A 14781-nucleotide genomic window follows, 5' to 3' on the forward strand; every position below is an offset into this window, starting at 1 on the left:
TAATCAGAGCCTTCCATTACAAGCAACAATAAGGGTAAGTATACCTACACGCCACACACACACACACACACACACACACACACACACACCCCACTTTGGATTGCTGGTTTTACATGGCTTTGACTTTCATCATATTTTTTCTTGGTGGTCTTTCCTCTTTGCCATGGAAATGTAGCCAACTGAAATAATTAATGTTAAATAACTTACCATGGACAGTGAGCTTGGTGCTCATGCTGCTTGATCCTGCCGCATTTGCTGCCATGCACGTGTACTGGCCAGCATCACCAGGCTGAGCGAATGCTATTTGCAGAGCCCCAGAGCTGAGGATGCGCTGGCGGACTGATTCCACAATTGCATGCCCATCTTTATGCCAGGTAATGTCAGGTGCTGGGACGCCATCTGCCTCACATGGTAAGGAGATAGGCTTATCCACAGCGGTGATATATTCTTTTGGATGGGGGCTAATGACTGGAGGAACTGAAAAATACAAAGTTTAAACATCACCTACAAAGCATAAATGTACCAATGTACCATATACACAGTACAGTGGTACTTCAGCAAAGTGAAGTAATGCTAAAAAGAAACAAAATCCTGACTTTACCATATTATCACCAAAGGATTACTACACTTTATTTTCATTGGAAAAGAACGTTCTTTTTTTAAATATTTAAAAAGATTTTATTTATTTATGAGAGAGACAGAGAGAGAGAGAGAGAGAGAGAGAGAGGCAGAGACCTAGGCAGAGGGAGAAGCAGGCTTCATGCAAGGAGCCTGATGTGGGACTCGATCCCAGATCCTGGGATCACACCCTGAGCCAAAGGCAGACGCTCAACCGCTGAGCCACCCAAGGGTCCCAGAAAAGAACATTCTTTGAGCCATTTTCGGAAAATTATTCTCTGCATAGTTAACAAATGTAAATGATCATCAATTTTAAATGAGGACATAAATGTATATTCCTGAGGCACTGCATGCCTAGAAAATTTAGATGGTGCCAACAGAGGCATTTTCTTTAATGTACTGTATTATGTGATTGACTTGAGCTACTTAAACTTTCAGAAAGTCCCTTTTGTAGTTTGGAAATTATTCAACTGCTCAGACATACTTTTACTCAAGCGTTTCCTATAGTGCTTAGTGTTTCCAATACAGTGGCCATATTTAACAACGTATTGTTTGAGTGACTGAAAAAATAAATGAATAGATCATGGAAAAGAATTATATATATAAAATGCTTCCCACTTCTTCCAAAAGCTGTGGAAGGGCTTATGATAAAGGTGTTCTCTTCCTAATGTTTCCGGTAGGTTGATTACCACTTAGGTATTGGATATTTTACTGAGATTTAAAGAAATATTAAATGATTATGAGGGAACAATCAAACATAAGTAAGGAACAACTGACCGCAAGCACATCTGAAAGAAAGGAGAGGATGATCCATCCATGTCAGTGCAAGTCCCGAGACAGTGACAAGGTACAGAGGACAACAGTGACAGTAAAAATATCCCTTTAAGCATGTGCAGGCAAAGCCCACCAAAAAACTACCACCCATTCAAGAAAGCTTAAGAGAGGAACAAGGCAAACAATATTCATTGTTACCACATACTGACTCAGAAATGGAATCAGAAGTGAGATCCCTGAGAGCTCCACTGATCCAAGCAATGCCTGTGCATAGTAAGTAAGTCCTGGGGACCTAGACTATCTGTCATGTCTACAGAGCATATGGAGAAATGGTCAATCACACGGAGATCAAATTTTATTTTATTTATTTATTTTTAAAGAGTTTATGCATTTATTGAGGAACAGAAAGGGAGAGAGCAAAAAGAGGGAGAAACAGGCTCCCCCACAAAGCATGGGGCTCCATCCCAGGACCCTGAACTGAAGTCAAATGCTTAACTGACTGAGCCACTCAGGAACCCTGAGACAAGATTTTATTTTATTTTTAAAAGATTTTATTTATTTATTCATGAGACACACACACACACACACACACACACACACACACACACACACAGAGGTAGAGACACAGGCAGAAGAAGGAGAAGCAGGCTCCATGCAGGGAGCCCGACACAAGACTCGAACCCAGGAATCCAGGATCATGCCCCGAGCCAAAGGCAGATGTTCAACTGCTAAGCCACCCAGGCATCCCAAGATTTTAAAATACACCGACAGTGCTGAGTAAAATAAAATCACTCAGTTGTGAAAAAATATGAATAACCATGTTAAAATTACTTATATCAGCCAACATCATTTGCTTGGGTTTGTGCTTTCCATTACATATTGGTATCTGCAAGGAGGGAGATTTGGTTCCGAATTTTCATACCTCTAAAGCCTGAGGTTATCTCTGGGTGCTTTTGAAATGTTGAAATGCTATTAATCATTCAATGTGTTTCTTTGTCCCATAATTGCTCATGTCAATGATTTTAATCAATTGTTGAAGGAAAAACCCCTCCTATATGTAACTGTTCTTTCCATGACTTCCATGTTGCCAAGGCCAATGAATATTTATGGGTCCTTATCTAACTGACCTCTCACCTGCATTAAACAAATTGTCCACTCCCTTTTTCTTGAAACACTCTCCTCTCCTAGCCTTCATCCGGCTTTCCTCTAACATCTCTGCCGGCTCCTTTGTATTCCAGCATCCTCTCTTTTCTCAGACTTTTAAACAATGCAGAGTTCTGGGTCTTTGTCCTTAGCCTTTTTTTCTGTCCAAATTCGGACCCAGTCTTGTGGACTGAAATACACTGATAACTTCCAAATTTATATCTTACACTATACTTCTCCCTTGAGCTCTGAATCCATCAATAGTCAACTCAATTTGATATCTCCACTAGGATTTCTAATATGTTCCCATATCTCATAGGATCTATCAGAAATCATGTTTTCCTTCCTCCAAAACCAGTTCCTTCCCTTGCATTCCCCCATGGCACTATTACCTACTCACTAGCTCAAGCCCAAAGCCCAGGAAACATCATTAATTCCTCTCTTTTCCTGACCTCCCAAATCTGATTCATCAGTCATCCTGGCAGTTACACCTCCAGAAGTATCTTAAATCCATCACGTTTTTTTCCATTTACCCCTGCAACTTACACAGCCACTCTCACTCCCAGCCAGGCTGTAGCATCTTGCCAAGAGGACCTGAATAATTCCTCCAGCTCTAGTCTTGCCCCTTCTCTAAACCAACGCCTATAGAGCAGCAAAAGAGAATCTTCCTAAACCCAAATAAGCATCTTGGTTGAACCCTTAAAGGGCTTCCCACTGCATAGAGAAGAAAATATAACCTTTGTGTGGTCCTTCTGACCCTCCATGCATTGATCCACCTTCTTTTCTTTCTTCACATTTTGCCAACCTTCTCCTTTTCCACCACTCTCTACCACACTGGCATGCTTTTTTTCTTACTCTTTCCTGTCGTGGAGTCATGTCCTCTCTCCGTTGGATAGTCTGCCACCTTTGTATGGCTCATCCTAGCTCAGCATTCAGGTCTCAGCCTAAATGGTACCCTCTCAGAGAAGTCATCTCTTTACCCTTCCCCTTCCCCTCCTCCTTCTCCTCCTCCACCTCCTTATCCTCCTCCTTCTTCTAAATGGTACCCTTCAGAGAAGCCATCTTCGTTTTCGTCTTCTTCTTCTCCTTCTTTTTAATTGTATTTATTTATTCATGAGAGACACACAGAGGGAGGCAGAGACATAGGCAGAGGCAGAAGCAGGCTTCCTGCAGGGAGCCTGATGTGGGACTCGATCCCTGGACCCCAGGATCATGACCTGAGCCAAAGGCAGATGCTCAACCATTGAGCCACCTAGGTGTCCCAGAAGCCTACTTCTTAAAGCCTACTTTAACCACTAATGTAAAGTGGTCCCCACATTTCCCCCATTATTCCCCATCTCAGCCTTTTTTTTCCTGCTTAGCATGTGTCAGAATTTAGAATTATTTCATTTATTTGGTAATTTAGTTTTTTTTCCTTCTGGATACCATAAGGGAAGGATCATGTCTGTAATGTTCAATGTATTTCCACTTATTATTCCAATAAATATTTGTTGAGAAAATGTTAAAAATATAAAGAAACAAGATTTATAATGTGCAGTTAAGTAAGCCTTACCTTAGTAATTTACCATAGGAAAATCACACTATAAGGAAATTCAACATCAGCTAATGGAAATTCAGAAACTCAGAACCTACTTCCAGGACACTTTTTCATTCACAAAAACAATGCATGCAAGATATCAATATTATGTCAAGAAAATAATAGTCAAATATGAAAAGACCTTCCTTAATCTATATGGGAATAATTTTTCCCATCAAGTTTGTTAACTACTACATTTTTTTTATGATTTTTTATGATTTTTAAAAATGTATGATTCTTTTTTTAAGTCGACATTACAATCTAGTGTTTCATATTATATCCAATGTGGTATATAAAGATGATGTTTTAAAAATTGCCTTAAAAAATAAAATAAAATAAAAATAAAAATTGTCTTAAATATGTACTACAATGAAACAGAGTACCATATGAAGTTTATAGAAATCCAAAATAAAACGAGATGCCTCAGTTTTCTTATTTAAACAACGAACAACCCCTCCCAAACATTACATTTTCTTCTTCATAAGGGTAATAGGAAAACACGTTGTATAATGTAAACTAAGAATGTTGAGAACTATGGCAGCATTGTTATTTTAGATAGATGAATTTTGATATACATTGTCATGAGCATCTTTGCAATGAAGACATAGAAATTTATTATTTAGGTACCTTGAACATTTAATTTGATTTTGCCTAAGGCTGTGCCAGCTGGATTCTGAGCCACACACATGTAAGTGCCAGCATCTTCTCTGACAGCTCTGGAGATCTGCAAGCCACCATTAGGAAGAACTGCATGACTTTTGCCTACATCAGTTATGAAAGCACAGTGAGAAGAATTTTTATTAAAAGTTTTCATTAAAAAACTCATACTGACTTATGAATCATAAAACATTGATTTGCTGTAATTTTCTTGATAGAAACAGTGTACCTGAAGTGATAACATTGATGCCTTCTTTTTGCCAAGTAATGAAAGGACTCGGTGTCCCTGTTGCTTCACAAGGTAATAAAATGGGATTGTTTACAATGACGTCTAGCTCACTTGGCTGAGGCTGAATGACTGGAGGCTCTATAAGAACCAACAGAAAAAGCAATGGCAGAAAAAGCAAAGTTAGCGGCAGAAATGTCTAAAAGTAGCCGTGAGGTTAAACAGGCCCAGATTTGTATTTCCAAATTGTTAGTGATCTGATTGTCCAAGGGAAAAGAGAATATTGGCCATATTACATATTTTGAGTCTTTCTACTGTAGGAAGTTTCCATTAGAAGAACCCCATTAGAAGACTAGAAGCAGCAACAGATTATAGAAATTCAAGAAAAAAAAATAATTTAGGGGTTGTTCTGTGTGATTTTTCATTTGTTTTTTTTTTTAATTGGATAATACCTATTAGTCTTTCATATCCCCAAGATATTACTGTGGTTCGTAGCTCTAGACAGTACATTCTTTCAAGAATAAACATGACTTGAAGAAAAAACAAACTTTTAATGAATTAAGTAACCTTTCATACCCTGGACATAGAGGGTCACATGCCGATGTGCAGAACCAGCTGCATTCCTGGCGACACACGTATATCTTCCAGCATGGTTTAACTGAGTCGCAAATATTTCAATTGCTCCTAAAAAGGAAAAAAGTTTTATGCACAGTGTGTCCATTTTTCTGCAACCATTTTTTCTGGTTCGATAAACTAGGTCTCTCTGATTTTGTGTTTTCATCCTCATAGCACAGTGGTGCTTGGCTTATACTCATACTTGTACACCCTGAAGGGCCTAACACAATGCCTTTTAATCATTATTAATAGCTTTCTTTAGGCAAAATTTACGTGCCATAAGATTCACCCACTTAAATGTACAATTTAATAATTTTTAGTATATTTATAGAGTTGTGCAACTATCACAATCTAATCTTGAGAACATTTCTATTATCCCTTTAAAAAGAAATCTATTCCATTTATAATCACTTCTCATTCTCATCAGCCCTAGCCCCTCACAAACACTAATTTCTTCTTATTCTCCATATATTTGCATTTGCTGAACATTGCATGAAGATGCAATCATACAGATGTTCTTTGTGTTTGACTTCTTTCACCGTGAGCACAGGTTTTGAGTTTCATCTGTTGTAGCATGTGCCAATATTTTTCTCCCATTTTATTGATAGAGAATTTGATTGTATGGATTATCCACATTTTGTTTATTCTTTTATCTGTTGATGGACATTTGGATTGTTTACAGCAATATTGTGAATAATGCTGTATGAACATTTCCATACAAGTCTTCATGTGGACATATGTTTTCATTTTTCCGGGTAGATGCCTAGGAATGGAGCTGCTGGGTCATATGGTAACTCTTGTTTAATATTTTGAGAAAGTTCCAACCTGTTCTCTTAATACAATACCTTGTGCTGAAGGGTAATTTCTAGTTTATGCTTTTAATTGCTACCAATCAAAATCTATACACGTTTTGAGACAGCCAAAATACTTGGCTTGGAAAACTAAGTTCTACCCTGTGAACAATCTTCCATTATTTCCCTTCTATTGAAAAAATAAACAAACTCCCTTAAAATAATATGCACAGATGCATAAAACCCCAGGAGGATGTTAGTTACTACTTTGGTTTATCTTTAGTGTACTTTTCCAAGTGAACTACCTTTTTTCTTTCTTTTTTTTTTAATACCTTTTTTCATTTAGGTGAATTATTTTTTTCTCTTTCAATACATAAATTTTATAAATGATGGCTACTACCACTCTCAAAAATTATCCATCTTAGCACTTATCACCTAGCCTTACCTACTCAGTTATAAAAACCTTGAGAACAAGAACCCTCCTAATTTTATATCCTCAGAAACTCAGTGGAGTATGTAACTTATTTTAGGAATTACATGTTTGTTGAATGAATGGAGGTTCTTTTTGGCCAATGGAAAGAGGGTGGTTCACTCAAAGGCAACCAGTGAATTTGTGAAACCTCAGGGTTAGTAAATATGCACATAAAATTCCAGTGATCATGCTTATTACATTCCATTATCATTGTTTCCAGATTTTTTTCCTCTCCCTTAGTCTAGTTCCCCTTCCCACTCTAACTGTACTTTTTTTTCCAGATGTGTGGGTCTAGGAATGAAAATGTATTTTATTTTGGTGCAACAAAAGGCCAGGTAAGGCCATCCATTAATAATTAATCTAATCATAGACGTGTAATTACCTGAGCTTGGTCTTACCTGAGGAAAGAATTCTATAACCATCTCCCCTGGGAAGTAGTCTTATCCCATTTTTTGTCCAGTGAATTGAGGGAAATGGAACTCCTGAAGCAGTGCAGGTAATTATTGTTGGGGCATGTTTGGTTACTAGGAGGTCCGCAGGCTCATCAGCTATGGAAGGTGGAACTACAACAATAATAACAATAGTAAGAAAGTACACATTTCCAACCCTTTCAGATTTCCAAGACTCATCATAGTAAGTGGAGAAGGAAACTCTCCTGTGGATTAGTGGAATAATGAAATGTATCATTATAAGAGCTACCAATCTACATACTAAGCCAGTTGTACCTTGGACAGTGAGATCCACAGTCCTCTGATCCTCTCCGGCATCATTTGTCACGGTGCACTCATAGGTTGCAGTGTCATCCACAGAAGGTGAAATAATTACTAGTGAACCTGAAGAAAGGAGCCTAGAAGAAAGATTTCAAAGCAATGATGTATCATATATCAGTTTCCATAAATGTTGGCTCAACACGGTACCATGTTTTGAATTGAGGAAAATGGAATTCTTTCCTTGTGTTAAAATAAGGAATCTTTCTGATATTTCATGTGTCAGACTTTTTTTTTTTTTAATATGGGCAATGGGTTAATAGAGCTTCAACTGAGATTTACAGGAAACAGCTGGGTAGAAGAATTGTTTGATGAGGGAATCTTGTGTTTTCTGATTGCTTATATCATGATCAACCTTGCTGTCCTAAAAGTGAAATACAGTAAAATGAGCATATTGATGATAGCCAGTGTTTACTGAGCATTGAATACATTCTGGCACCATCTCAACTGCTTCACATAAATGATCTCTAAATTTCAGAATAACTTTGCAGATTGGTATTTGATTATTTCCATTGACAGACAAATAATTACAAGTCCATCTGTCCTACATATTGCCTTACTTCACATGTTTCCTTACGTTTATGTCTTTTCCCTAACTTTTAACCAATTCGAAACTAAAGTTATCTGGACACTTCAATTGTTCAAGAGATTTAGTAAATATACATATGTTATTCAAAGTAAATCTCAATAACTATTTCTTACTTCAAAGTGTGCACTGGTAGAACAAAAATGATTTAATTCAAAGGGAATACATTTGACATGCTTTTTAATTCAATGGTAATGAACATTTTCTACATAATGTATACCTTCAAGTCATTAGACTCTCAGTACCCAAAGATTAAAATGTTGAGAAAGAGAGAGCAAACTCAGAATTTCAAGGGAAAAACTTCTAGTTTCCTATTTCCTGATGTATAAGAATTGATTATTGTCAAAGTACATTTACAAGAATATTTGTTTTTAGTATTTATGGCAATTCCTTTGACAATATACCTGTTAACTTAATTGAGATACAAGAAATGATACTCATTTAAAACATCAGAAATTCCTAGTGATTAAAAGGTTAGTTTTTAAAAAACATATGCTGTCATATTATGAACTACTGGAAGTAAAGCCAGAGGAATGCAAAAAATTAGAGGAAATGATGTTTTTCCTCCTCACACATGCTACCAAAATACCTAAGTTGTATTTCAAGGTTCAGAATTTCATTTTTATTCTACAGCTAAAGATGGTATTATTTTTACAGACTATTCTTCCCTTATACCAAATATTTTCATTCTTTGTTTTTATAAAATTCCAAAAGGTGCTGAAAAAAATAAAGCAGAATAGGAACCTAACCTTGTATCTACAAGGTAGATATCTTGTATCTCTGACCATCAGCTTATCGACAGAAAAGCTGAAGCAATAATTCATAAAAAGCTTTTAGGTTGAGAAATTAATTCCACATTAGGAAAAATATATATTCTCTAGATACTAGCTAATTCTCCATACTTTAAATATATATACATACATATATATATATACACTGTCCCCACTGATAGAGAGGAAATAATTTTTTTAAAAATTATGTTTTTTTTTTTTTTAATTTATTTATGATAGTCACAGAGAGAGAGAGAGAGAGAGGCAGAGACACAGGCTGAGGAAGAAGCAGGCTCCATGCACCGGGAGCCTGATGTGGGATTCGATCCCGGGTCTCCAGGATCGCGCCCTGGGCCAAAGGCAGGCGCCAAACCGTTGCGCCACCCAGGGATCCCAAAAAATTATGTTTTTAAATAATAGGTAGGGTTTTCAGTTAAATTATTCCTTACCTGTATGAATTCTGATTTTGATCCACATTAAGAAGATGCCCATTTTTCTTCCATTTGATGGATGGTTTTGGTATCCCAGCAGCCTCACAAGCCAGAGTAGTTTGAACATTTACTGTTACAGTTATGTTGGTAGGACCCAGAGCAATGGATGGAGGAACTAAAACAAAGTCAGCAAATAAGAGGGAAAGACATTCAGCAGATAGTATGCCATCTGTAGTATTTCTGCCAGAGTGAAATTAATCACTGGTAACTTGCTCCGTAGTTGCAAACACAATAAGGCTCTGTGAATTTAGTGTTGTGATGCTGCTAGCCACAATGAGGAGAAACATGGGTCTTGACCATTTACAAGAGTGTGGTACCTTTACATTGCCCTGGAGATCTATATGATCTCACAGGTTTCTGCTATCAAAGGACATTTGACCCAAAGATTAGATGCTGTTCATACAAGTATATTTACCATGGACCTGTAAATCTATTCGCCTGCGGTCTGTTCCAGCAGCATTGGTAGCCATACACAAATATCGCCCAGTATCTGTGACATGTGCTGACTGGATATGAAGGAATCCTTTTTCCAAGATGGAGTATCTACAAGAAAGATCACAGGCAAAGTTCCTGGAATCAACCTTTTCTGATTATTTGCATTTTGACTGAAAGTATTTTTTTTTAAGTTTCAAAACCAGCATTTTATTTTTTTATTATCTTATTTTATTTACATTCAATTAACTAACATATAGTGTATCATTAGTTTCAGAAGTAGAGTTCAGTTATTCATCAGTTGCATATAACATCCAGTGCTCATTACATCATGTGCCTTCCTTAATGTCCATCAGCCAGTTACCCCATACACCCACCTATCTCCTCTGACTGAAAGTATTTTTAAAAGACTTAGTTAAATCAATTTTTAGTCTTTTTCCTGTTTTAGAAATTTGCAATACCCTTGGTGGAAAAAAGGGGTATCCCACAAAGGTGCATAGCAGATAGACTTATGATCGTGGGTGAATTACAATCATTATGCTCTGGCTATGAGCCTTAGGATTATGCTTTAAAAATAGCATTATTTTGATTCTCATATTAAGATGAAGAAACTAATATTAAATGTAACAAGACTAAAATTATACACTGGAAAAAAAAGATTCAGGAATTTCTATTTCAGTTATTACAGTATTTTTCATCCTTTTCTAGAACTGTTACCTTGCATGACTTGCAGATAGAACAGCTCCATCCTTTCTCCATGTTATCCGTGGGGCTGGCACACCCTCAGCAAGGCATTCCAATACAGCTGACATATTTAAGTGAATGACAACACTCTGGGGGCCACTCTTTATGTTTGGAGGAACTGCACAAGAGATGCATGTGGAAAACTTCATTCATATTAACAACATAGCCTGAGCTAAGACTCTGAAGAGGTAATAACAAGGTTAGCTTTGAGTCAACTGTGTAGCTTTGCCTACAGCTAATTCAGGTTAGTATAAACAGAATTGGGGTTTAATTCCTAAAGTCTTATTCAAGATCCTTAGTGTTTAAAAATAAAGCACAGGTGGGGGGAAAGAGGTTTTAAATCCTTGATATGGTGTGTGAAATTTGGCTTTGTAGGAGAACGCTTGAATAAAAATCAGCTCTGGTCTGATGCAAATTAAAGATGATATTTCTTATTTCTCTTTGGCCAAATAATGGTCTGAGAATGTTAACACTGGAACAACTTCACTTTAAATAAAGAACAGAAAGTGGGCTGTTCTAATGAAAAGCACATCTGTGATTAATCATGCAAGTCTCAGAGCATGTATTTTATTAATCATTGAGTTCATATGGGAATAGAAAACTTGAATTTTAATTTTAGTATTAGAGATGTTAGTTGTGCGGGTCGCCCAATAGCCTGTATAGTTTCATATATTAAAAAACCAAAGAGACTGTTTTGGGGAAAAGACTGTATTATCTTTCCAAATATTGGCAAATTTTAATGTTCTGATTTTAGATTTAAGAGAGTCATAGTCCTGTGTCAGTCTTGGTCTAGTAATATATACTCAAACATCAACATCAATAAAGGTCAACTAAATAGTGAAGCACTTGTCATCCAGAGATTTAGTGTGACTTTCTCAATGGCTCTTATCTGAATGACACAAATTGTCAGGATATACTGATAACAACTGGACATATATTATCCTCTAAGATAATGTATCTTTACTTTTTTTTGAAATATGGTTTGAATATAGCCATAATACAAATACTACCTGTTGTCTTTTTCAAAAAATAAGATAACTACCAAAATTCACTGAGTGTGCCCACAAGAAACAAAAATGTTATCATTTATTTGAATGCCCTTGACTAAATTCTTAAATTGTGAAACGATTATTTTCTTACCATTTACAGTGAGAATAAATTCCCTTGTAGTCTTTCCTGCAATGTTGCTGGCTACACAAGTATAATTGGCTGTATCATTTAGATCTGCATTATTAACTTGCAAGTATCTCCCTCCAGATAGGATTCGTACTCGAGGTGTTGCCTGGATTCAGCAAGTAAAATTTACCATTAAGATGTTAGGAAAATAGAATAAAATAATACTTTTTAACATCAAAAAGTAAGTATAGCAAGCTGTGGCTTGTCTGTCTTCCACTATGCTTTGTCTGCAACCCTTAGCATTATCCTGGGATCAAAACCCCTAGGGAACTATTTCTGGGAGTGTACTTAAGGCAAAGGCACAATCAAATATTCCCAGTTCTCCAAGCCACAATGATCCAGATACTCAAGAATGAGCAGGTAACTCAAGCTGGGCCCCTGAGAGCCCTCTGCAGGACACTGTTGTAAGTGTTGGGGAATAAGACATGCTCTTTTTATTGGTATCAGGTAAGTGACGATGACATAGTCTGGTAGAAGTCTTATCACCATGTATGGACAGCTCTGAATATAAAACAAAGCAAGCAGAGTTGAGAGTCACAGAAAAAAACAACATCGATGCTTGATTACATGAGGAGAACCTCTAGTAATACCTAAAACCTAAATTCACTAATCACTGTAGGTAATAAATGCCTTTAAAAAAATTTAAGCTGCTTTGAGTTTGAGTTCTGTCACTTACAACTGAAAGCTCCATGACTAATAAATTGACTTTGCTTATAGGAAATAATGATCCTTTAACAGTTTAAAAATAATTAAATAAATGATTTTAGTCTACACATATTTGTTAAGCATTTATTTTGTGCCCGGGCACGGAATCAAGAATTATGAAAATATAGAGACCAGGAAACCTAATCTTTGCTATTAAGTTCATTAGGGAAAATAGATGTAAACAATTAGTCTTGTATAAATTAAGATTCATGATGTTCATAATCATTAAGAAATGCCAGGTAGCATAGAAGACTGATATTTTCTGGTTGAACCAAAGAAAGAACTACTTCAGGGAGAACCTAAATAAGATTTTTCTGCCATATGGGCTCTGTCCCAGATAGATGCACAGTTGATGTTCAAACTGCAGGGGTCCATTTACGTGTGGATTCCTTTCAATACATACAATGCAGTACTGTAAATGTATTTTCTCTTCCTTATGATTTTGATGTTTTATTTTTTCTAGCTTACTTTATTATAAAAATAGAATATGTAGTATATATAATACACAAAATATGTGTTGATCAACTATTTATGGTATTGGTAAAGCATTGGGTCAACAATAGATCATTAGTAAAATTCTGGGAGAGTCAAAAGTTATATGCCAATTTCTGACTGTGTGTGATGGGGATCAGTGCCTCTAACCTCCATGCTATTCAAGGGCCAACTGTATATTTCTAATGAAAAAAGTTGGTCATACTAAAATATGCAGTCCAGCTCTATTCATTTTATGAGATCACATATTTTCTCTAGGCCTTTCTTTCCTTTTCTTTGTTTATTTATTTGAGGGAAAAAGAGCACAAGCAGAAGGAGAGGCAGAGGGAGAAGCAGACTTCCCTTCTGAGCAGAGAGTCCATCCTGGAGCTGGATCCCAGGATCCTGGGATCATGACCTGAGCTGCAGGCAGATGTTTAACTAACTGAGCCACCCTGGTGTCCGTGTCTAGGCCTTTCGTTGCCATAGGGGCTCTTAGTGATAGAATTTTATTACCTCTGAAGAGAATAAGTGATTTCTTAAACATATAGGTTAAGTTCTATAAAACATGTATGTGTACCTTTTTTATATGGGTATAGCAGGGTTTTAGGCTAATAAGAAATTTCAGAGTTGATTTTTTAAAGGTTTTTGTTTCACCTTTGAGTTCTGCTAACTCATCAAGTCTCACTAACATTTTCTCTGGTTCTCTTCTCATTGGCCACCAGTGAGTCTTCCAAATCTGACCTCTACCTCCTCCTTCAGATAGAATCTTATTCTCAGCTGATGTTCTTGTTTCCTACTCCATGAAGAAAACCAAAGCCCTGTTCCTGCAGTTCTCTTTTCCTCCCATCTTACATGTGAATAAAACTTTCCTATTTTTCCATCTCTGTAGAAAAGGTTAGCCATTCTGTCCAAGGCCAACCTCTTCACCTGTGACCAGGGGCCCATTCCTTCTCTGTCGAACACATGTTATCCTATAAACTTCTCTTTCTCTCTACAATATCTTTAGTCTCTTTCTTTCAGTAAATTAAACATAGAAAAATCTCTTTTACATTTCAAGAATAGTTCATAATTATTTCCATTCCCTCTTCTCTCTTAACTCCTCCAACAACTGTAACCTATCTTTTCCTTTGATCACTCTATTGAAGAACCATTGTTCTGATCTTGAATCACTTCTTTGTACTGTCAAAACTATGGCACAACTTAATTTATATCTTAACGGACTCTGTTAACCACACCTTCTCTTTTTCTTGGCTTTTAGTACACCAGTGTCTCCTATACTTAATTCTCTCTCTTTGAGTCCTCCTTCTCAGTTCTGGTCTTCTTTTCTTTTTCCGTTGCTCACATTATGATTATTAGTGTTGCCTTATGCTCTATTCTTATTTACAGGTTATCTTACACTTTATGCTTCCTGGTCAACTTTATACAAACCTATGGTCATACCAGGGAGGACTACCAAGTTGAAGACATTTTTGATGAAATAGGGGCCCATATTTCTTAGGTCTTTTTAAAATCTCCACTTGGATAATATATTGGTAATTCACATTCAAAATATCTCAAACTGAACTCATCTATTTTTTAATAACTGTTGAACTCACCCTGTCCCAGTACTAACATCACATGGTCATAGCAGCGATTAGTCTAAGCTTCTCTATCATCAACATTCACTCAGTCTTTATCTGAAAACCTATTAGTTTTTATTTTTATTTTTAAGAGAGAGGGAGAGTGCATATGTATGCAAGCAGTGATTAGGGAGGGAGAGAGGGA

The 14781-nt window shown here is 36.6% G+C and overlaps 1 protein-coding gene across 1 annotated transcript in view; it reads right to left on the reverse strand.

Annotated features, from left to right (window-relative positions):
* HMCN1 (hemicentin 1) overlaps positions 1 to 14781 on the reverse strand; it is a 465430-nt gene that overhangs the window by 60867 nt on the left and 389782 nt on the right. Inside the window, exons 72-81 of the mRNA XM_041767864.1 lie at positions 11803 to 11944; positions 10636 to 10780; positions 9902 to 10029; positions 9445 to 9601; positions 7598 to 7719; positions 7271 to 7435; positions 5571 to 5678; positions 4998 to 5135; positions 4739 to 4873; positions 208 to 477 (exon numbers count right to left, since the gene is read on the reverse strand). Coding sequence (XP_041623798.1) covers positions 208 to 477; positions 4739 to 4873; positions 4998 to 5135; positions 5571 to 5678; positions 7271 to 7435; positions 7598 to 7719; positions 9445 to 9601; positions 9902 to 10029; positions 10636 to 10780; positions 11803 to 11944 — 1510 coding nt within the window. The remainder of the gene's footprint in view (positions 1 to 207; positions 478 to 4738; positions 4874 to 4997; positions 5136 to 5570; positions 5679 to 7270; positions 7436 to 7597; positions 7720 to 9444; positions 9602 to 9901; positions 10030 to 10635; positions 10781 to 11802; positions 11945 to 14781) is intronic.

This window comes from Vulpes lagopus, chromosome 1 (assembly GCF_018345385.1).
Source record: "Vulpes lagopus strain Blue_001 chromosome 1, ASM1834538v1, whole genome shotgun sequence".
Classification (NCBI taxonomy): domain Eukaryota; kingdom Metazoa; phylum Chordata; class Mammalia; order Carnivora; family Canidae; genus Vulpes; species Vulpes lagopus.